This window comes from Loxodonta africana, chromosome X, assembly GCF_030014295.1.
Source record: "Loxodonta africana isolate mLoxAfr1 chromosome X, mLoxAfr1.hap2, whole genome shotgun sequence".
NCBI lineage: Eukaryota > Metazoa > Chordata > Mammalia > Proboscidea > Elephantidae > Loxodonta > Loxodonta africana.
The window spans coordinates 10,264,869-10,289,687 of NC_087369.1; the positions used below are offsets into that span (position 1 = coordinate 10,264,869).

General features: G+C 48.3%; 1 protein-coding gene across 1 annotated transcript in view; it reads left to right on the forward strand.

Moving 5' to 3' along the window:
• Positions 1–24,819, forward strand: part of SHROOM2 (shroom family member 2) — a 155,362-nt gene that overhangs the window by 126,552 nt on the left and 3,991 nt on the right. Inside the window, 5 exon segments of the mRNA XM_064277954.1 lie at positions 4,578–4,606; positions 9,632–10,192; positions 13,412–13,963; positions 15,909–16,080; positions 22,928–23,200. Coding sequence (XP_064134024.1) covers positions 4,578–4,606; positions 9,632–10,192; positions 13,412–13,963; positions 15,909–16,080; positions 22,928–23,200 — 1,587 coding nt within the window.

Here is a 24,819-nt window from a genome sequence, read left to right on the forward strand (position 1 = left end):
TAGAAATTGTTGAATGGGAGCCTAAAGTGCTATGTAAACCTTCACTGAAAACATAATGAAATATTATTTAAAAAAAAAAAGTAAAACAAACAAAAAAAAATGGACATTCTGGAAAGCAGAATGAAATAACTAAACATCACCCTTAATATTACCACCCAGATATACCACTGTGCAACACTGAAGTATATCTTTTTCAAAATCTTTTTTCATGGTAAATACACATTTTTATACAGATGAGATTGTGCTATACATATTGTACGTAAACTGCCTTTTTTTAAACTCACGTGACATTCAGAGATACGGCTGTATGTAGAGATACTGTGGATATTTAGGTTAATTGCCAGCCTTTCACGGTTATAAATAAAACTGCAGTGAACATCCTTTTGAATTTCTGTTGTCAATTTGATCACATGGATAATGCAGGCATTGTTTTCTAATTGTGCATCTTTTCTTTTCAAAGATGACTTAGGGGATAGTTTTAGTTCAAGGTTTAAAGATTTCCTCAGGGTTAATTTTTTTTAATAATATTAGAGTTGTCTTAGTTATCTAGTGCTGTTATAACAAATACCACAAGTGGATGGCTTCAACAAACAGAAATTCTCTCACAGCTTAGGAGGCTAGAAGTAGGAAAGCAGTGTGCCTAGAGGAAGGCTCTAGAAGAAGGCTTTCTTTCTCTCTCCTCTGTGAGGAAAGGTCCTCATCAATCTTCCCCTGGGTCTACGAGGTTCTCAGCTCAGGGATCCCAGATTGAAAGGACACGCTCTGCTCCTGGCTTCTCTTTCTTGGTGGTAGTATGTCTCCCTGCTCTGCTTGCTTCTCTTTCTTTTTATCTCTTGTATGATAAAAGGTGTGACTCAAGCAAGGGTGATGCATTCCCTCCGAATCCTGAACAAACATAACCTAATCCTGCCTCGTTAACATAATGGATAGCTCACTCCCAAATGGGACCATAACCACAGGCATAGAGGCTAGGATTTACAAGACATCACAAAATGGAGGATAATTACATCAGATCACAAAATGGAAGGCAACCACACAATACTGGGAATCATGGCCTAGCCAAGTTGACACATATTTTTGGGGGACACAATTCAATTCATGACAGGGGTCATCTGGCCTCAGTAGTTCCAAAAAGTCTAGATTCCTTGAGAATTTGAAATTCCACCCCCCCCCCCCCCCAAAATTCTGTGTTTTGATAAGCGAAAAAGTGACTTCATTTTTCACTTGAACTTTTCTTGTGGATTTGCTGGCCATTTGCATTTTTTCTTTTGGGAGTTACTATTCAGATCTCAAGTTCCTTTTCCTGCTGAGGGTGGGGCCTTTTTTTTTTTTTTCTTTTTTGAGCACTGTCGTTTATGCTGCAAATATTTCCCGCCAGTATGTGTGGTGTGCTTCTCAAACGTGGATGCGTGGTTAGGGTTAGGTCTTTTGGACGTCTAGGTGTCTTTGTTGTCCTGTAGTTGCCCCTGCAGCTGGAGGGTTAGCACAGCCAGTTTCATGTTCCGGTGGCTCCTGGCAGTTGTGTATGCCGTGGTTACTGCTTGCGCTGTGCAGTGTAACGACCAGTGGCTTTGTTGCCACAAATTCCACGTGAGGTGTAGATATAGTCTCTAGTGTATTGCAAAGACCGTTAAGGAAGAAAAGAAGTCGGGGGTTTCAGATTAGTGTCTAGTGGAGTGTTGTGGAGTCACTGGGTGACACAAATAGCTAACTCACTCAGCAGCTAACTGAAAGATTGGATGTTCAAGGGTACCCAGAGGCACCTTGGAAGAAAGCCCTGGCGATCTCCTTCCCCAAAACCTGCCACTGAAAACCCTATGGAGCGTAGTTCTACTCTGACACTCCTAGGGTCACCATGAGTTGAATCAATGACAACTGTGTTTTTTTTTTTTTGTTTGTTTGTTTGTTTTGCGGGGAGGGGTGGGGAGGTTGCAGCGAGAATACCAAGCGTGAGAAATGAATGTCTAAATCTAGCTTTGATCTGGCAGGTCAGGCAAGGTCCGGGGCTTGGGCGTCGTCATCTGTAAGATGGCCGTGCTGGTACTCTGTCATGCTTGCCCTCTGCAGATGCTAAGTTGGTAATATAATTAGTCGTCCCTGTTGAAGAACTAAGACGTGCCCAGCTTCCCGATATCCCCAGCTCATTGTACCTCCGTTTTTGCTCTGGTTGACAGGAAACTCACAGTTCTGTTTGAGACACATCATAGTAACTTCATTCATCTGAGTGTCTGCTCCTTCATGTTTTTTTTTTTTAATTGTGCTTTAAGTGAAAGTTTACAAATCAAATCAGTCTCTCATACAAAAATTTATATATACCTTGTTATGTACTCCTAATTGCTCTCCCCCTAATAAGACAGCCCTCTCCGTCCCTCCACTCTCTCTTTTCATGTCCATTCAGGCAGCCTCTGACCTCCTCTGCCCTCTCATCTCACCTCCAGACAGGAGCTGCCTACATAGTCTCATGTGTCTACTTGAGCCAAGAAGCTCACTCTTCACCAGTATCATTTTCTGTCCCATAAAAAAAAAACCATAGTCCAGGCCAATTCCTGTCTGAAGAGTTGGCTTTGGGAATGGTTCAAGTCTTGGGCTAACAGAAGGTCTGGGGGCCATGACCACCGGGATCCTTCCAGTCTCAGTCAGACCATTAAGTCTGGTCTTATGAGAATTTGGGGTCTGCATCCCACTGCTGTCCTGCTCCCTCAGGGGTTCTCTGTGGTGTTTCCTGTCAGGGCAGTCATTGGTTGTAGCCGGGCACCATCTAGTTCTTCTGGTCTCAGGATGATGGAGTCTCTGGTTCGTGTGGCCCTTTCTGTCTCTTGGGCTCATAACGTTCACATGCTTTTCCTTGCTCATACCTTTCCACTTTTGGTTTCTATTTTCTCTGCATATGACGTTTTATGTTCATTTCAATGCTTGTGGTTTTGGTTTTCCTTTGGGAAGCACTGCAAAGCATTTGATTATTCGGGGCTTAAATATATTTCAATAAAACAAATTGGGGCCATGTAACTCTAGTTATAAACACACCCTAAAGAGTAAAGGGTTTCTCAGTAAGAAGTTAATATTTTCATTATGGTTGTCCTTTTATGGAAGACTTCAGTTACTTCAGATTGCCCTTAAGCGGCAAGTAAGCCTCATTGAAAGGAATCCTGGTAGTGCAACGGTGAAGTGCTGGCTCCAAACTAAAAGGTTGGTAGTTCAAACCCACCCATCTGTGGGAGAAGAAAGGATTATATTTGTCAACAGGTGTAGAAATGCTTCCTGAGGAAGGTCGCATTTAATTTGGATCTTCAAGAACAGAACCGATTTAGGAGGGGGAATTCCAAAGAGTGTGCATCAAAGCAGAGATGGGGGAACATGGGTGTGCACAGGCAGGGCCAGCTTTTAGTCAAAGTGTGTAGTGTGGGAGTGGACACCAGAGGCAGCGTGATTGGGGAGGAAGAGAAAACCAGGTACCGTGGCACTGACTCTGACTCGTGGCCACCCCGTGTGTGTCAGAGTCGAATTGCACTCCACAGGGTTTCAGTGGCTGGTTTTTCAGGAGTAGGTCGCCAGGCCTTTTCCAAGGCGCCGCTGGTTGGATTCGAACCTCTAACCTTTTGGTTAGCAGCTGAGCACATTAACCGTTGGCACCACCTAGGGGCTCCCAACGGGGTGAGCCTAAAAGATCCAAGCAGGCATTCTGACCTTCATTTGGTGGTGGGTGTGTGGGCAGGCCGGAAGATTCAGGGCCAGAGGAGTAAGCAGAGCTGACTTGCCATGCTGACTTTGTGTCCCTGTGCCCGGGACGATAGTGTGTGCATGTGTGTGAAACGAAACGAATGGAGGAGAAGGAGGACTGGATACGGCCGTGGTAGGTCAACACCACACGGAATGCTTCAGCACTTGGTGGAAAAGTTATCGCCACGTGGCTTTGCTTTCAGAAAACTTAGCTTGTGAACGTGGTCAGTGGACTAACCCTCCTATTTGTAGAAATGGGGTGTTTCCCTGTTGTACGTCGAGCATGATTTGATTTGTAGTTCTGAAGAACTCTCATCCCTTAACACCTGCTGCGTAAAGTTGGGCTTCCTTACAGACAAAAACAGGCTGTAATTCACAAGAGTTTCAACTGGGGTCTCGTCCATCTTTGCCCTCACCTCTAGGGCTGGTTCTGCTGCTGAAATGTATCACGTGTGAGCTTCGCTCTTTTTCTTTGGCCGCCATCTTTCTGCGTATGCCTAGAAAAATCTTTGGATTGAGGGGTGGGGAATTACTGTGCCTTCTCCTTTTCTTTCTCCTTCTGTAAACACTGCTCACCCAGTGAGCTGGACCGAGAACCATTTTCTAAGCTCCAACTGTTACCCTGCCTGGGAGCAGAGGCAGCTTGTCATCAGCTGGTGGTGGTCAGCTCAGACTTTGCTAAGACTTCAAAGTATTTTTAAAAAATATTTTGTTGTGTTTTTGGTAAAAATATTCATAGCAGAACACACTTCCATTCAGCAGTTTCTACACACAGTGTTCAGTGACATTGATTACATTCATCTCATTGTGTCAACATTGTCATTACTTGTGTTCTAGTTGTTTCACTCTCGTTGCATTAGATTCACTGTCCCCCAACCTTCTCATCTATGCTTTTGAGTACCTGTTGTCTATTTGGTCTCATATACATAATTTTTTTTAAAGAGCACAGAGCTCGAGGGCAACATTCTTTATTTTTGTGAGCTAAACTGTTATTTAGTTTAAAGGTGAGTTCAGGGGATAATTTCACTTCAAGATTTAAAGAGTATCTCAGGGTGGTGATCTCAGGGATTCCTCCAGCTTCAGTGGGTCCGGTAAGTCTGGATTCTTTAAGAATTTCAAGTTCTGGTCCACATTTTTCTCCTTTTCTATCTTCAAACTAAAGAGACCTGGTGGCACAGTGACTAAAGCGCTCGGCTGCTAACTAAAAGGTCGGCGGTTTAAACCCAACAGATGTTTCGTGGGAGAAAGCTGTGGCAGTCTGCTTCTGTAAAGATCACAGCCTTGGAAACCCTATATGGGGCAGTTCTACTCTATCGTAGAGGTTTGCTATGTGTCAGAATCTACTCGACGAACACGGGTTTTTATCTTCCATCCATTTTTTCAATGCATTGGATTTTGCAGATAAAAACCATGTTCATAACAAAACAGAATGTAGAACATGATCATTTTTATGAATAAAGTAAGGTGAGTAGTTGAACATTTTATTGGGTGCCTTCATAGAATCGCAGAAAAATGTATAATCCATCATGCAGAAGAAGAGTGATACATACATAAAAATTATTTAAAAATGGACTATAGGCATAGGTATAAGAGCCCAAACAGTAAAGTTTCTAGAAGAAAACACAGGAGAAATCGTTGTGGCCTTGGGTTAGGCCAAGAGCATTTAGATAGGACACAAAAAGCCGTAAAGAAAAAAAAAAAAGGTAAATTTGATTTCATCAGAATTAGAAAGTTTGCGGATTGAAAGGCAACTGTTAAGAAAATAACAAGTCAAGCCACAGTTGGGAGAAGTCATTTATAAATTATTGATAACATGTATCAAAAATCTTGTACCCAGAATATATCAAGAACTCTCAATACTCAATAAAAAGAAGACAACTAATAAAAAATGGACAAAAGTTTTAGCAGGTACTTTGCAGAAAAAGCTAGACAATTGACACACAAGCTCATTGAAAGATGCCCAACATCGTGGGTCCTTGGGGAAATGCCAGTCAGCCACAATGAGATACTGCTACGCACACGTCCACTAATTAGCAAAGCAAAAATGGAAAAGACCACCAAGACCAAGTGTGGGCAAAGGTATGGAGCAACTGGAACCCTCATACACTCTTGGTGGGAATGAACAATAGTGCAGGTACTTTACTGAACAGTTTTAATAGAGAAACGATTTCTTAAAAAAGTAAATCGCATACTGAATATTGTTGTTGGGTGCCATTAAGTCAATTGGACTTACAGTGACCCCATGTGACAGAGTAGAACTGCCCCATAGGGTTTCCACGGAGTGGCTGGTGGATTCAAACTGCTGACCTTTTGGTTAGCAGCTGAGCACTTAACCACCAAACCACCAGGGCTCCAGTAAAGCGTAGCTAATAAAAATTACACAACCTAGATGCTCTTAAAATTATTATTGAGGCATATGAAGATGTCTGCCACGATAAGATAGTATTTATCACAGCCCTGTTTTTCACCCATTTAATCTGAAGGAATATGGTGATTTAAAAAGAAAAAAAGTCAGCCAGCATGCTGTAATCCGTAGGATGGCGGAGTGCAGGATGATGAGAGAGGGCACGGCAGGGTGTGGGGCTGGACCTGCATGATAAGGAGCCAGCTGTACAGAAGATTGGGGGGCCGGGAGGAGAACACCGAGACCCAGTCCAGTGAGGGACTCCAGAAATAAACCACCACCTCCCAGACATGGGAACCTGGTGTTGAGAGGTGGGGCTGACTGGTGCTCAGTGTCCCCACACCAAGGTCAGAAACGTCGATTTGAGTAATGATGCTGAAGGGATTCTTTCCTTGTATAGTAGAAGGGCTCCCTGGGGGTGCATGTGGTTCACACGCTGCGCTGCTAAGCAAAGGGTTGGAGGTTCGAGTCCACTCACAGGTGCCTTGAAAGAAAGGCCTGGCTATCTACTTCTGAAAAACCAGCCACTGAAACCTTATGGAGCACATGTCTAGCCTAACACACATGGGGGTGTCATGAGTCGGAGCCGACTCAGCAGCCGGTGGTTTCTGTCCTGTCATGGTGTCTGTGAACCTCTGAGCAGCTTTTAGTCCAGTTTTCCACTGTAGGTTGGTTGGCTGCAGTCCTGGCTCAGGCCTGTCCATTCCCCGTCCCTTCAGCAGAGCCCGTGAGTGTCCACCTGGGCAGGTGGCCAAGGGTGCCTCTGCAACCTGGAGCTGCCCGTGGAATAGTCTGGCAGCTCTCTCCTTGGCGACATGCAGTTAGCATGTTTACCTGCCAGTGAACAGCCACCGTGGCTGGAATATCAATGACCGAATGCTGGAATGCAGGGGCCTTTCCAATTTCCCTTTGTGTGATGTCACTGACCTCCCCGGGAGCTTGTGCAAGGACCCAGGGCAAACCCAGCCACGCTGCCCCCGTGCTTTCCCCGGCAGACTCCTCGCGCCTGCCGGTTTTCTATCCCTGCGTTTGCTGTCACCGTTTACTTTATCCTTAAAAGTACAAAAAAGGGTTATATACACGGATACACTGGCATATCTGCACATATTCACAACATACACACAGACAACACACTCATCTACACACATACACAACACACACGTATACAGTATACACACACAACAGAGACACATCTGCACACATACACATTCACAACATCCACATACACAGTGTGCATTCATACAGAACACAGCCTGCACACACACACAACACAGACACACATCTACACATCCACAGCAAGACACATCTGCACACATACACAGCACACGCACGTATACAGCATCCACACATACACAGTGTGCACACATACAACAGACAACCTGCACAGCATGCACACACACATCACTCAGACGCACATTGACACATACACAGCAAGACACATCTGCACACATACACAGCACATGCACGTATACAGCATACACACATACACCACACACGCACAGTGTGCACACAATTCTCAGCATCCGCATACACAGTGTGCACACATATACAACAGACAGCGTGCACACACATCACACAGACACACATCGACACATACACAGCAAGACACATCTGCACACATACACAGCACATGCACGTATACAGCATACACCCAGACAGCATGCACATACCACACAGACACACATCGACACGTACACAGCACACGCACGTATACAGCATATACACAGACAACCTGCACAGCATGCACACACGTATCACACAGACACATGGATACATACACAGCAAGAGACATCTGCACACATACGTAGCACACTCACGTATATAGCATACACACGTACACAACACACACACAATGTGCACACGTTCTCAATATCCACGTGTACAGTGTGCACGCATACAACACAGACACACCTACACAGTGTGCACACACACCACACAAACAGATCTACACATACACACAGCACAGACACATCTACACACAGATACCATACAGGCACACGTACCCACACGTACACTCATTATTGACATTATTGGCTAGTAGTCACTTAACCATTTGCACTGCTCAGGGGCTCCAAACAGTGACATAGCCACTGCCCTTCCAGGCTCCCCTGCAGTGAACCTCTGTGAACAGGTATCCCTGCGTGGAACAGGGAGGCAGGGACGTCGTAGACAGGTCCAGTCAAATCCACAGCAGTGGGAATGCTGAGCATATGTCGCGGTTAGCAGGCGGCATGCTCATGTTCCCATGAGAGGCCAGCGAGGCAGGTACTGAGACAAGGGTACACCGAGAATAAAGAGCGCAGTTGTCCGATACTCTAGAAAGACACATTGCCTCCCAGTGGCCTCAGCCAGTCCTTAGTGCCGGGGTTCTTTTGTGTGCTTCTTCAGTAACTGGAAGGTACCCCTTTAGTAAGACAGAGAGGAGAGTGTCCCCTGGCCACATGAGGAGCCGGGACCCAGGCTTCTGTGTGCTGAGTGTCACCTGGCCTGCTGGCGAACAGCTTACATCTTCTCTCCGCCCTTGGTCTCTACCTCCTGGGCCTCTGTTTGCTGAGAAGTGGATGACTCAACTGTCACCTTGAAGGAAACAGCCTGTCTGAGCCCCATTTTATCTGGGTGGGCAGAAGTGGGGTGTCTGCAAAGGCATTGCAGGTGACTGCATGGCAGGTGTGGCAATCGTTGGCCCAGAAGCTTTAGCTAAGACACATGTAAACATGCCAATGAACATGCGTGTCTATGAGTTGTCGGCACATGGTGTAGGTATGTGCATATGAACATGTACGTGGTATGCGTAACGTGGGGAGAAAGGGAGAGATCAGGGCACCGCCACAGCTCTGAATATAGCAACATGTGACAACTTTCACATATTTGTTTCTGAAATTGCTGTGTAACCTTTTGTTTTTTTTGCAAAAAAAACTAGTTTGTGTGTACACGTATGTATATCTATATCTGGTGTGTGTGTATCTTAATGCCTTGTATTCAGTTGATTTCCTATGTAGTATGTAGCCCAACGTCATCTGACGTGCGTTTAGATACCTTACCTTGTGTTGGGAGTTGCAGCGGGGAGAGGTGTGGGAAAATGTACAGGGATTTAATAACTTAAAGTGGTTTAAGGGGATTTTCAGGTCACCTTGCTGGAGCCTGGAGTCCCTGGGTGGTACAGATGCTGCTAACCAAGAGGTTAGAGGTTCAAGTCCACCCAGAGGTACCTGGAAGAAATGCCTGGTGATGTAGTTCCAAAAAAAACATCCATTGAAAGCCCTGTGGAGCACATTTGTACTCTGCACACATGAGGTCGCCACGAGTTGGAGCTGACCCCACGGCATCTGGTTTCCTAACTGGTTGCTGGGACTGGGAATGTGGGAGTGAGCTGTGAATTGGAATCGTTTGCTAATGTTCTCATCTTTCCTGCAGACCAGCCAGTGTGCAGCGTTGGGGAGATAGTCCAGGAGGAGGCGGGGACCCACCGCACCCACGGACACAGGGCCAGTCTCCACTCTCTGCGGGCAGCGCCCACCCACAAGAAGCCTCGGAGCTGCTCCAGAAAGGCCGGTGCCGAGCGGGGACGCTGCCTCGTGATTATCGATACTCAGAGGAGGACAGCCCGGCAGACTTGCTCCCACTGCTCTGCTCAGGACCCCCGGCCCCGAGCACCTCCTCGTCCCTGCCTGGGCGAGGTGGGGACGCCTGGGTGGTGAGCGCTGTACCCCTCACCAAGCGGCCGGCCCCACAGAGGCCCCTGCCGCCCAAGCGGGAGCCCCGGAGGGCCAGGGGGCTGGACAGTGCAGCCGTGGGAGCTGTTCCTACTGAGGCCCCGCCAGCTGCCCCTCTGGACGTGTGTGTGAGCCGACTGTCTGTCTCCCAGAGCCCACCTGCCGTCGCCCGGCCCCATGACGCCCCGCCGGCCGCCCCCAGTGAGCATGACCACCAGCATGTGAATGAGGACCCGCCCAAACCTGGGCACCCACAGAGAGCCACCATGGAGACCTCCCGCTCCCCTTCCCCGCAGTTTGCGCCACAGAAGCTAACTGACAAGCCCCCCCTGCTCATCCAGGATGAGAGCTCAACAAGGTAGTGTCCTGGACCCAGAGCCCCACACCTTCCTCCATTTATGGAGCCTCCTTGCACAGGAGGTGGCTCCTTGGCCACTGTATGTTTTCAGTGGATGGTTCTGGGGTCATTTTTGGTGGACTCCTCGCTTCCGCTCAAAACATTTAGTTTTAACGGCAGTTCCGGTGCATAACCACAGTGGGAAAACCATAACTATCATCATCGAAATTTTAATGAATTGGGGAGAGCCCACCTTCACAGGAAACAGGAGGGATGTAAAGTCAGTGACAGCGTCCCCCCTCCCCCTCCATCCCAGCTGTCCCTTTCTAGGTGCTTCTGCAGACTGTTGTTGTTAGCTGCTGTGAGTTGGTCCCATGCCATTCCCATGATCACTTGGGATCAGACTGTTGTGGGCCATAGGGTTTTCACTGGCTGATTTTCAGAAGCAGATCGCCAGGCCTTTCTTCCTAGTCTTAGCCTGGAAGCTCTGCTGAAACCTGTTCAGCATCACAGCAACACACAAGCCTTCCCGGACAGATGGGTGGTGGCTGTGGATGAGGCACATCGGCCAGGAATTGAACCTGGGTCTCCCTCCCACCTGGAAGATGCGAGTCCTACCACTGAGCCACCACTGCTCCATCTGCAGATCCAGAGGGCGCTTTTGCTAAGCACTTGCCATATTTGTACTCAGAATCAGGCTTAACCTAAGCACTAGACGCTGAGGTGAAAGTGGTGATTGCCATGACGTCCAGTGTTTCCACGTTGCCTCTTTTTCAGATCTTTTGAAGTTACAAAGCTAAGCTGGCATACACCTTTTTTTCTGGTGGGAGAAAACCAGTCCCATTCCATGGTGCCATTGTCACAAGTTCAGGCATGGTTTGACCTTGGCCTGAAGATGTTGATCAGTGTCAACAGGCTGAGTCTGCATACCAGGACACTGGTGGTTTGGCTTCTTCCATATAAAAACACCAACTCCCTGAGTGCCCGTGAATTGTTGAAACAAGGGGAGAGTGGCCTAGGAAACTCTATAGGGCAGTTCTCTACCCTATAGAGGACATCGGGTTTTTTTTTCTTTTTCTTTTTGGGTAATCTTTACGGAAGCCAACTGCCACATCTTTCTCTGGTGGCGTCACCGGTGTGTTTGAACCATCTACCTTTCGGTTTGCAGCCGAGTGTTTGATCTCTGTGCCACCATGCCTCCTTTAGGAGGAAGGGAAGAAAAGACAACATAATTTCCTTTTATCCTGAGGACCACACTGTTAGAAACAGGCAAGAACCACACTACATCCCCAGCCACCAGTTTAAGGAGAAAAGCAACACTGAATTGGGGGCACAATAGCTTTCCTTGTGCTGAGTGAAATCAGGTCCATAGTGCAACGTCGTATGAGTAGCTTCAGCTCAATGACTTAGACACAAGTCCTGATTTTTGGTTTTGCAAATTTTGCCTGGTCTTTTTTTCCCACTGTCCTATGCATGCAGGAGCCCTGGTGGTGCAGTGGTTAAGAGCTACAGCTGCTAACCAAAATGTCAGCAGTTCAAATCTACCAGCCATTCCTGGAAATCCTATGAGGCAGTTCTCCTCTGCCCTGTAAGGTCGCTATGAGTCGAAATCAACAGCAGTGGGGTTGGGTTTTTTGTTTTTTTTGTATACCTTGGGTGTACGTGCCTGGGCAGCAGCAGACTGCTGTGTTTATTAGATATGACTTTTAACAATATTTTAAAATGATCTGGTCCTGGTGGAACTCGCTGGCATATTCCCTGCCCCCGACATGTGTGGCTGAAAACACTGGGGCCTCAGTTGTCACAGACAGAACACTTCGTAGACCAGGCACTTTCTCTGCCCTCTCCTCCTCCTCCTCCCTGTCTCCCCTGCTCCTTTCACGGAGAGGCTTTAAAAAAAGGAAATATGTTCTTCCTGAGCCACTTGAAATGACACAAAGCCACTGTGTTCCCTGTTTGCTGCTGGGATCCTTATCTCACTGGTATGAAAAGACTGTATGAAGGTGAAGTGGACGTGCACTGGAGGGTTGGCAGTTGGAGTGATGGGCTGGAAGGTGGGGTGGAGGGCTGGGAGTCAGAGTAGAGAGCTTGGGAGGTGGATGGAAGATGAATGGAGGGCCGGAAGGTGAGTGGAGATCTGGGAGGTGGATGGAAGGTGAGTGGAGGGTTGGGAGGTAGATGGTATGTGAGTAGAGGACTAGGAGGTAGATGGTATGTGAGTAGAGGACTAGGAGGTAGATGGAAGGTGAGTGGAGGGCTGGAAGGTGGATGGTAGGAGAGTGGAGGGCTGGGTGGTGGGGTGTTGGGCTGGGAGGTAGAGTGGAGGGCTGGGAGGTGGATGGAAGGTGAATAGAGGGTTGCGTGGTGGATGGGAGGTGAGTGGAGGGCTGGGAGGTGGATGGAAGGTGAGTGGAGGGTTGTGTGGTGGATGGGAGGTGAGTGGAGGGCTGGGAGGTAGACGGGCAGTGAATGGAGGGTTGTATGGTGGATGGGAGATAGGGTGGGGGCTGTGAGGTGGATGAAAGGTGAGTGGAGGGTTGTGTGGTGCATGGGAGGTAGGGTGGAGGGCTGGGAGTTGGATGCGAGGTGAGTGGAGGGCTGGGAAGTGGATGGGAGGTGAGTAGAGGGTTGTGTGGTGGATGGGAGGTGAGTCGAGGGCTGCGAGCTGGATGGAAGGTGGACTCCTGGTTGAGGGCAAGATGTGGGATGCACAGGAGCCTGTGAGCGAGCTTTGATGCGGGCTTGGCGGGGGCGGGGGGAGCGGGTGGAGCTCAGCATCAGGTGAAGATAGTCCCAGTCCTTATAGAAGAGGTCGTGTCCGGTGCCCTGAGAATGTGCCCAGCATCTGCAGGCCAGCACCGGCTGTGCTCCGAGGGGCACTGACATAAGACACAACAATTCTGTGAAGACTGCTCATCAGTTGCAGATTTGAGAAAATCAAACAGTTGTGACACGCTGGCCACATGACCCCACAAGGCATCGTCAGAACCCATGGTGGCGGGGAATACTGTGCACCGGTGGGAAGGTCCCTGGGCGGCTGATGACAGGAAACCGAGTTAGGGGTGCAGGGAATGTGCCGAGCCTGTCTGGGCACATGCGATGGATTGTGGCTACCCCCCCCAGCTCCGGCTCTGGGGGTCTTTGAGCCAGGTTTCCCCCGCTGGGAGGGGAGGGAGGGCAGCAGCCTGCGGAGTGCTGGCCAGGGCATGCTTTGCCTTCTGACAGTTCTGCTCTTTGTAGAATTGAGCGGTTGATGGAGAACAACACGACAGTGAAGATGGTGCCCATCAAGATCGTGCACTCAGAGAGCCAGCCCGAGAAAGAGAGCCGCCAGGGCCTGGCCCAGCCTGCCGAGCCGCCCACCCTGCCCAGCGGGCTGGAGCGCGACCAGATCAAGACGCTGAGCACATCAGAGCAGTCCTATTCCCGCTTCTGCGTGTACACTCGGCAGGGCGCCGAGTCTGGGGAGCCACCCCGAGCCCGGCCGACCGAGCCCGAGCCCCCTGGCGCCCAGGTGCCCCCCACCAAGGAGAGCTGTGCCTCCCCTGGGGGGCTCAGCTACATGAAGGCCAAAGAGAAGACAGCAGAGGACCTTAAGTCTGAGGAGCTGGCCCGTGAGATCGTGGGGAAGGACCGGTCCCTGGCTGACGTCCTGGACCCCAGTGTGAAGATGAAGACCACCATGGACCTGATGGGGGGCATTTTCCCCAAGGACGAGCAACTCCTGGAGGAGGCCCAGCAGCGGAGAAAGCTGCTCCCCAAAGGCCCCTCCCCGCGGACAATGGAGGACAAGTGAGTAACGCTGTCCCCAGTTGGGGCGTTTGACCCTTGTGATTCCGCCTGCTGTCTCGTAGGCAGAAATGGGGTGGTGGCAAGTAGCAAGGGCTCTCCTGCTTCCAGGATTGCTTTGGAGTGGATGGATTTTCAGGGGGCCTGCCGCGATGCTTAGCCCTTTTTGGCTTGATTGTGATGCCTCAAGAGAGAAGTTAAAGGCACCCTGGCTGGTGTTATCCCTGGATGCAATTACCTGGGGACCTGGGAAGGGCATGAAAATACCCACTACAGCCCACCCCCCAGCCCCCAGCTTTCCTGGCTTGAGGCATTTGACCTAGAGTAATGCTCACAGGTTTCCTTTCTGTAAGACAGTGGGTTGTCAGCTGGGGGCAATTGTGCGTGTACACGTGGCAGGGCGCCGAGTCCGGGGAGCCGCCCGAACCCCGGGCAGCCAAGCCCGAGCCCCCCGGCGCCCAGGTGCCCCCACCAAGGAGAGCTGTGCCTTTTGGGGACGTTTGGCGATGACCTGGCTGTCAGAACTTGGGATGAGGGGGGCATGCTGCTGGCATCTAATGAGCAGAATCCAGGGGTGCTATAAAACATCCTATAATGCACAGGGCAGCCCCCACCACAAAGAATGATCCGGTCCCAAATGTCAGTCGTGTCGAGGTGGACTTGTTAGTTGCCGTCAAGTTGTTGCTGACTCATGGCAACCCCATGTGTGCAGGGTAGAACCACGTTTCGTGGGATTTTCAAGGCTGTGACCTTTCAGAAACAGATTGCCAGGCCTTCCTTCTGAGGCACCTCTGGGTTGGTTCAAACCTTCAACCATTTGCCTAATAGTTGAGCACTGAATCACCTGCGGCAGCCAGGGACTCCTCCAAGGTGGAGAAATCCCATCATCAGAGGAGTAAAGGCTCAGGTTGAATATGTTGTTGGTAGGTGCCGTCGAGTCAGTTCCTACTCATAGTAATCCTATAGGACAGAGTAGAACTGCCCCATAGGGTTTCCAAGGAGTGGCTGGTGGATTCAAACTGCTGACCTTTTGATTAGCAGCCGAGCTAGAGAGTTGTTGGCTTTTTTATGTATACATGAGTGGCTAAATTAATTTTTCTTGGTTTTGTAAATAGCACTTTGATGCCTTTCTTATTGAGCAATTTGACCCCAAAAGTGCACGTGGTTCCATCTCTCCTGTTGGACGTCGTCACTCTACACCCCATTGGCAGCAGGTCGGAGAGCCAAAGAGATGCAGCAGAAAAAGGGAAATGGGACAAAACAGACCAAAGCGACAGGGACGAGTGGCAGCCGGCAGAAAGGCGTGAAGGAACCATAATTGGGATGTGGGTCCCGTTTGTATTGTTACACACATGCCGTCACCGTGGACTCGAGCCCCGGTGAAGACAGCCTGCACCCTTGCCTCCACAGTGGAGAGTTCTAGACACACCTGCTCAGTTCAGTGCTTTGCCCTTTTTTAAAACTGCATTCCCTAGACTTTATCCATTTACTAATCTTGGAAGAGCCTGCATTTTGGTTTTTAGTGCTAATTTGATAGTGATCTAACATGTTGTTGTTAGCTGCCATCGAGTCAGGGCCAACTCACGGCGACCCTGTGTGTTAGAGTAGAGCTGTGCTCCGTGGGGTTTTAAGGCTGTGACCTTTTGGAAGCAGATCGTCAGGCCTTTCTTCTGAGGAACCCTTAGATAGGTTTGAACTGCCAACCTTTTGGCCAGTCATCAAGAGCTTGATTGTTGTTGCCACCCAGGGACTGCTTAGACTTTATCCATTTGTCAAGGCCTTTGGAGTTCTAACCTGGTCACCTCTTTTTTTCCCCTCTTACTATTCTGTCTCCCTGGCTGGTGTTCTTGTTTTAGAGCTACCACTTATTTGTCACACCTGGGGGCAGGGGCCGTGGGGCACGGCCACACACGCTGTCAGCGATTCACGTTCTGACGTTCCCCTCCAGGAAAGAGGAGCCGAGTGTGGCAACGGCCATGTCCCTGGCCACCAGCTCCACGTACTACAGCACATCGGCCCCTAAGGCGGAGCTGCTAATCAAGATGAAGGATCTGAAGGAGCAGCAGGATGCCCAGGAGGACTCAGGGAGTGACCTGGACCATGACCTGTCGGTGAAGAAGGTAGGCCTGCAGCTAGAGCCGTCACCTCAGCCTGCGGGACAGTAGGCGGCGTCAGCTCCACCGTTTGTACCCCAGCTCTGAGCCCCAGCCAGATATCTGAGATGCCCTTGTGTTCGGCTTCTACAGAACAATGAAATTTGGGGCAACATCATTAAGCCCGTTGTGGTTAAGTGTTTGGTTCCTATCTTGGACCTGTCTACGGGGTCCAGTGTCCAGTTATCTAAATCGGCATCATTCTATTTAAGTTTAGCTGGGGTGTCCCTTCTACACCAATAAAAACTGAGTGGACTTCATTGTATCAGCCAGTCACATATCCTTCCCTGAATATCAAGTCCAGGTATCTTGGGTAACCAACAGTAGATCCAAAAGTGCTTTATAAACCAAAACGTATCATTTTTTCAGCTCCAAAAATTTGCCTGGGTACATGGGGATAGAGAAAAGTAGGCAAGACAGAATACAACTTTTCTCTGAGGGAGCTTATGTTCTCATGGGAGAGACGACCAGCAAACAGATCAATAAAAATTATAATATTGGGATTGGCAACTACAACTCAGGGGCCAAATGTGGCCCACCACCTGCATAAGGTTTTATTGGTTCACCAGTCACTATTGACTCGACTCTGACTCATGGCAACCCATCAGTGTCCGAGTAGAACTGTGCTCCACAGGGCTTTCAGGAGCTGATTTTTCCAAAGTAGATCGCCAAGCCTTTCTTGCGAGGAGCCTCTGGGTGGACTTGAACCTCCGACCTTTCGATGAGCAGCCAAGCACGTTTACCATTCGCACCACCAGGGACTCCTATTAGCACACAGCCACCTTCATTCCTTTCTGTTCATTGACCTGGCTGCTTTCACACTCCAACAGCAAAGTTGTGTTTCCACAGAGAACATACAGCCCACAAAGCCTAAAATATTTACTCTCTGGCCCTTTACAGAAAAAGTTTGCTAACCACCTGAGATAGGACATCAGGTGATAAGAAAATTCTTGCAGAGCAAGGGAACAAGCTGAGTCAAAGAAATTCTTTTGTAGAGAGAGCTTTGATGCAGTATGACGTGATTGGAATTCTTGTCTTCCAAATGTGTGTTTTTGGTTTTGAGGAGTGTTTTTTTTTTAAGTACATAAATGCCTTCAAAACCACCCACCTGTCAGGGATAAGTAAAAAAATAATTAACCTGTCATAAAGATGAAGGGAGCCATGGTGGCGCAAAGGTTAAGTGTTTGGCTGCTAACCACAAGTCTGGCAGTTTGAACCCACCATTGGCTGCACCGGAGAAAAACCTGGTGATCTGCTCCTGCAAAGATTACAAAACCCAAACCCATTGCCATCAAGTCAATTCGGATTCATAGTGACCCTATAGGACAGAGTAGAACTGCTCTGTAGGGTTTCCTAAGCTAAAGTCTTTGTGGAAGCAGACTTCCACATCTTTCTCCTGTGGAGCCCCTGGTGGGTTTGAACAGTCAGCCTTTCAGTTCACAGGCCAGTGCTTAACCACTTCGCCACCGGGGCTCCTTCCCCTAAAGATTACAGCCTAGGACACCCTATGGTGCAGTCCTAGTCTGCCACATGGGGTCACTATGAGTCAGAATCGATGGCACCCAGCAACAACAACATAAACCCAGTGGGTAATCAGGTTACATACGCAATGCATAGTATCCTGTGCAGTGGCTTCTCCTGCCTGAATCAGTCCTTGGGATAGAGTCGATTTATGTTCGATTTCTGCAGCTTCTTCTCACCCCACATTTCTGGGATCGATGATGACTTTCATTTCCCAGGCACTTAGTGCATGCCAACCACTGGCCTCAAAACACTGCACTTACTTCATTTCAGCCCCTTCACGGCAGTCTTAGAGGTCGTGGTAGGACTCCCCCATCTGACCCTAGAACACGGTCCTGCGAGCTTCAGCAAGGCTCCAAACTCCTGCGTGCCCACCCTGGCATGTGTGCCGCTCACCGCTGAGCTGAGCCGACTCCCTCTGGGATCAGAGTTTCTAAACTGCCCTGTGCCTGGCCCTCCAGGGGTCCGTTTTACATAGGATAGTCTTTGTTATAACAGCCTGAGCTTTAAAAACCTTCATCAGACTTGAATATTCAAATCAACTGTTTAAACTTCATTTTGTTTTATATAAACCAGTTGCTGGTCTGTCGACTCCTGCTCATGGCGACCCCTTGTGTGCCAGAGTAGACCTGCCCACTGTAGGGTTTTCAATAGCTGGACCTTTAGGAAGCATATCACCAGGCCTTTCTTCCAAGGCCCGTCTTGGTGGACTTGAACCTCCAATCCGCAGTTAGCAGCTGAGCACATTAACTAGTTGTACCACCTGGGGACTTCTTTGTTTTATATGTTGCTGATAGGTGCTGTGGAGTCGGTTCAGACTCACAATGACCCTGCGTACAACAGAATGAAACACTGCCCTGCCCTGTACCATCCTCACAGTCGTTGCTATGTTTCAGCCCATTGTCGCAGCCACTGTGTCAGTCCACCTCGTTAAGGGTCTTCCCCTTTTTCACTGACCTTCTACTTTACCAAGCATGATGTTTTTCTCCAGGGATTGGTCTCTCCTGATAGTATGTTCAAAGTAGGTCAGACGAAGTCTCCCTGTCCTCACTTCTAAGGAACGTTCTGGCTATACTTTTTCCCAGACAGTTTGTTTTCTGGAAGTCCGTGTTATATTCGATACTCTTCACCCACACCACAATTCAGATGCATCAGCTCTTCAGCCCTCCTTACTCATTGTCCAGCTTTTGCATGCACGTGAGGCGATTAAGAAAACACCATGGCTTGGGTCAGGTGCACCTTAGTCCTTAAAGTGACACCTCTGCTTTTGAACACTTTAACGAGGTCTTTTGCAGCAGATTTGCTGAATGCAATACATCGTTTGAGTTCTTGACTACTGCTTCCGTGGGCGTTGATTGCGGATCCAAGTAAGGTGAAATCCTTGACAGCTTCAGTATTTTCTCATGATATTGGGAGCCCTGTTGGCGCAGTGGTTAAGAGCTTAGTTGCTAACCAAAAGGTTGGCAATTCAAATCTTCCAGCTGATCCTTGAAAACCTTACAAGGCAGTTCTACTCTGTCCTGTAGGCTAGCTATGAGTGGGAATCAACTCGATGGCAGTGAATTTTGCGGTTTGGATCATGATGTTGCTTATTGGTCCAGTTATGAGGATTTTTGTTTTCTTTATGTTGAGCTGTAATCCATACTGAAAGGCTGTGTGGTCTTTGACCTTCATCAGCCAGTGCTTCAAGTCCTCTTCACTTCCAGCAAGCAAGGTTGTGTCATCTGTATATCACAGATCGTTAATGAGTCTTGCTCCAGTCATGATGCCACACTCTTGTTCATGTAGTCCAGCTTCTCAGATTATTTGTTCAGCATACAGAATGTGTAAGTACAGTGAAAGGATACAACCCTGACTCACATCTTTCCTGATTTTAAACCACCCAGTATCCCATCGTTCTGTTCCAACAGCTGCCTCTTGATCTATGTACAGGTTCCACATGAGCACAATTAAGTGTTCCGAAATTCCCATTCTTCACGGTATTACCCATAATTTGTTATTGACTACCCAAAGTCAAATGCCTTTGGGTAGTCAATAAAACACAGGGAAACGTCTTTCTGGTATTTCCTGCTTCACCCGGGATCTGTCTGACATCAACAGTGATATCCCTCATTCCGTGTCATCTTCTGAATCAAGCTTGAATTTCCGACAGCTCCTTGTCGATGCACTGCTGCAGCTGCTTTCAAATGATCTTCAGCGGAATTTTACTTATGTGCGATATTGATATTGTTCGATAATTCCCGCATTCTGTTGGATCACCTTTCTTTGGAATGGGCACAAATATGTATTTCTTCCAGTCGGTGGGCTAGGTAGCTGTCTTCAAATTTCTTGGCACAGATGGGTGAGCACCTCCAGCATTGCATCCCTTCGTTGAAACATCTCAGTTGGCATTCCATTAATTCCTGGAGCCTTGTTTTTTCATAGTGCCTTCTGTGCAGCTTGGACTTCTTCCTTTAGTACCATCCGTTCTTTATCATTTGCTACCTCCTGAAATAGTTGAATATCGACCAGTTCTTTTTGGTACAGTGACACTGTGTATTCCTTCCATCTTTGTTTCATGCTTCCTGCATCCTTCAGTATTTTGCCCATAGAATGCATGAAAATTGCAACTCGAGGCTTGACTTTTTTCTTCAGTTCTTTCAGCTTGAGAAATGGCAATGGTGTTCTTCCCTTTTGGTTTTCCATCTCCAGAACTGTCCACATTTCATTATAATACTTTGTCTTCTCAAGCCACCCTTTGAAATCTCCTGTTAAGTTCTTTTACTTCATTTCTTCCATTTGCTTTAGCTACTCAACGTTCAAGAGCAAGTTTCAGAGTCTCCTCTGACATCCATATTAGTCTTTTCTTTCTTTCCAGTCTTTTTAATGACCTCTTGCTTTCTTCATGTATGATGTCCTTCCACAACTCATCTGGTTCTTGGTCATTAGAGTTCAGTGCCTCAAATGTGTTCTTTAGATGATCTCTAAATTAGGCTCTTGTAGACTTCCTGTAATTTTCTTCAGCTTCAACTTGCATATGAGCAATTGATGGTCTGTTCCACTATCGGCCCCTAGCCTTAATTCTGATGATATTGAGCTTCTCCTTCGTCTCTTTCCACAGATGTTTTCGATTTGATTCCTGTGTTTTCCATCCAATTAAGTCCATGTGTATAGTTACTGTTTATGTTGTTGAAAAGAGGTATTTGCAATGAATAAGTCATTGGTCTTGCAAAATTGTGTAACGTGATCTTCGGCATCACCAAGGCCTTGTTTTCCAACTACTGATCCTTCTTCTTTGTTTCCAGCTTTGGCATTCCAATCACCAGTAATTATCAGTGCATCCTGATTGCATGTTTGATCAATTTCAGACTGCAGAAGTTGGTAAAAATCTTAATTTCCTCATCTTTAGCTTTAGTGGTTGGTGTGTAAATTTGAATAATAGTCGAATTAACTGGTCTTCTCATAGGCGTGTAGATATTGTCCTATCACTGACAGCGTTGTGCTTCAGGATAGATATTGAAATGTTCTTAGTTTGACCACAAATGCGATGCCATTCCTCTTCAATTTGTCATTCATGGCCTGGGAGACCATATAATTGTCTTATTCAAAATGGCCAATACCAGTCCATTTCAGCTTACTAATGCCTAGGATATCAATCTTTACGTGGTCCATTTCATTTTTGATGACTACCACAATTTTCTTACATTCATACTTCATACATTCCACGTTCCAGCTATTAATGGATGTTCGCAGCTGTTTCTTCTCATTTTGAGTCGTGCCACATCAGCAGATGAAGGTCCCAAAAGCTTGACTCCATCCACGTCATTAAGGTCAACCCTACTTTGAGAAGGCAGCTCTTCCCCAGTCATATTTTGAGTGCCTTCCAACCTGGGGGCCCATCTTCTGGCACTACAGCAGACAGTGTTCTGATGCAATTCATAAGGTCTTCAGTGGCCAGTTGTTTCAGAAGTGGATCACCAAGCCTTTCTTCCTAGTCTGTCTTAGTCTGGTAGCTCCGCCAAAACCTGTCCACTGTGGGTGACTCTGCTGGTATTTTAAATACCGGTGGCATAGCTTCCAGCCTCACAGGAACACAGAAGCCCCACGGTAGGACAAAGTGACAGCCGAGTAGTGGGTACTGGACATAGACACACTAACTGTTGTACATTTAAGAATCTAAATTGCAAGTTTCAAAGTATGAAGCGCAAAGTGCCACATAGGTCCTTTGAATCCTTGGGAAGATGGAGGTTAGAACAGAATCTACCTTCGGTATCACCAGAAGGCCGTGCCTCCAGTATTATCTAACAGGACATTACCAGAATAAGGACATACTTATTTTGCTTTAAGCTAAATGCCAGTGATTCGGCCACCTCAGGAGGAAGGCCTGGCGAGCTACTTCTGAAAAGTCAGCCTGTGGAGCACAGTTCTGCTGTAGCGCACGTGGGTTGCCATGAATTACAGCCAACTCATCAGCAACTGGTTTTGGAGTCCCTGCGTGGTGCAGATAAGGAGCCCTGGTGGTGTAGTTGTTAAGTGCTCTGCTGCTACCGAAAGGTTGTGGGTTTGAACCCACCAGCCTCCCCTCAGGAGAAAGATGTGACAGTCTGCTTCTATATAAAGATTAAAGCCTTGGAAAACCCTATGGGGCAATTCTGCCCTGTCTATGGGGTTGTGGTACAGTTGCTATTAGTTGAAATTGACTCACTGGCAATGAGTTTGGTTGTTTTCTTTTTGTTATTGAGAGGGGTTGCTGGTGCAGACGATTAACATACCTAGCTGCTAACCAAATGGAGGTTTGAGTCCACCAGGATAATCTGCTTCCAGAAAATCACCCACTGAAAACTCTGTGGAGCACAGTTCTACTCTGATACACATGGGGTTACCATGAGTTGGAGCTGACTCAGTGGTAACTGTTTGTTTTGTTTTTTTTTTTTAATTTTCTTTCAGTCTTATGACTCCTTTATTATCTAAATCCCAAAACCACATTGCCATCGGGTCGATTCCGACTAAAAGCGACCCTGTAGAACAGAGTAGAACTGCCCCATAGGGTTCCCAAGGCTGTAAATCTTTATAGAAGCAGACTGCCACATCTTTCTCAGCAGAGCGGCTGGTGGGTTCAAACCACCGACCTTTCGGTTAGCAGCCGAGCACCCAGCCTCTGCACCACCAGGGCTCACTCTGTTCTTATTAAATGATGCAGAAGCGAACTTCCCCCAGTTCGGATGGTGTGTGTGGTAATGTAGGCGCTGCGGCCAGCAGGAAGCGGTGTGCTCGTTTGGGGGACCTAATGACTGTCCCTCCGCCCTGTGCACAGCAGGAACTCATTGACAGCATCAGTCGCAAGCTGCAGGTGTTGCGGGAAGCCCGGGAGACGCTGCTGGAGGACATCCAGGCCAACAACGAGCTCGGGGATGAAATGGAGGCCATCGCCAAAGATGTCTGCAAGCCCAACGAGTTTGACAAGTTCCGTATGTTCATCGGGGACCTGGACAAGGTGGTGAACCTCTTGCTGTCACTGTCAGGCCGCCTGGCCCGTGTGGAGAACGCCCTCAATAACCTGGACGACAGTGCTTCTCCTGGGGACCGGGTATCTATACACGCGGCTGTGCTGGGAGTGGGACGGTGGTCCCCGGGAGGGCATGCCCTGGGGTGTTGAGAGAGTGAATTCCTTAAAGCCGGGCCCAGTTTATGCAGAACCCTATCGAAATGTTGAGCAGTGCTCACGCCCTCTCCCCTCTTGGAAAAATCGTGTAGCATTTGGTGGAGGTGGTTGTTACTTGCCTTTGTGTCTATTGCAACTCACGGTAACCCCATGTGTACAGGGTAGAACGATTCATAGGGTTTTCAGAAGCAAATCACCAGGCCTGTCTTCCACGGCGCCCTGGGTGGGTATGAACTGCCTACCTTTCACTTAGTAGTTGAGCACTTAACTATTTGCACCACCAAGGACTCCTCTCTTTCCTTTTAATTGAAGGAAAAAGTTGCCAATAAGATGCAATGACTTGAAGCACCGTCACGGCCCGAGGGCTGCTGTGGACTTCAGAAAGAGCTGTTGGCTCCTATTAACATTTTTTCACGTATTCCCGCTGCTCATTCCTACCCATTGTCTCTTCCTAGATGGTATCTTTTCTTTTTAACTTTGACCACACGCAGTTGTGTGTGATTGCTTCCCTAAAACCAGCTGCCATCGAGTTGACTCGGACTCATGGTGGCCCCATGTGTACCACAGTACAACTGTGCTCCACAGGGTTCTCAGTGGCTGACTTTTCAGAATAGAGTGCCAGGGCTTAACCGCTGGCGCCACCCAGGGACGCCTCTCCTGAGGCCCATTTTACAGATGAGGAACCCGAGGCACCGAGAGGCTCCGCCCTTCAGCTTCACCTTCCTGGGCCTATGGGAAGTGGTTCCGTTTCCATGCCACAGGTGCAGAGCCGCGGCCTGGACCTCCTGCATGGCCAGCTTGGGGGAGAGTCAGTGTGTCAGGCAGCCGAGCTGTGGGGAGGCTGAGACGTTCCGAGATGGGTGTGCTAACGTGTTAAAAGCTGTAGTGCCCCCTTTCCCGATAGAAAACAAACATGCAGGCGGAGGGTACCCACGAAACTCCTTCTCTTTATTCAGTGTGTCCCGACCCTTGCTGATTTTAATAACCCAGTCCCCATCTCTGCAGTCCGTGAGTGTCTCTGTCCCCTTTGGATAGGATTCGCCTGCTTTACTTTGCCCTTTCGCATGAAAATACTGTATCCAAAGGTCCAGGTGTTCCCAGACAAGGGTTAAAAGTGGGCAGTTTGCAGTTTGCTTTCCAAGGGCAGAGCCACAGGGGTACTGGTGTGGTCACTGCAGGCAGGTGCCCTGAAAGGCTATCACCGGCCCATCATGGAAGCAACCCACAAAGTGCAGTTCCTGCTATCAGCCTCTGTCTTGATAACCATGGCACCAGCTAGCCTTTATGGAATGCTTTCTGTGTGTCCCGCGTTTTGCAAAGTGTTGCTGCATCCTGGAGGCCTGTGTGTGGCGATAGGTGAGCTTCCACCGCAAAGCTGTGCAGCGGCAGGAGGCTGTGGCTATCCTGATGCCCGGATACAATGCAGAAGCTCACGTGCCATAAATGAGCCCCTGGCATTTGCCAGCCTACATTTTCTTTTCTTTCTTTTTTTTTTTACAGCATTTCACGTAGGAATCTCATAACATCGAAATTTGGTATGGAAG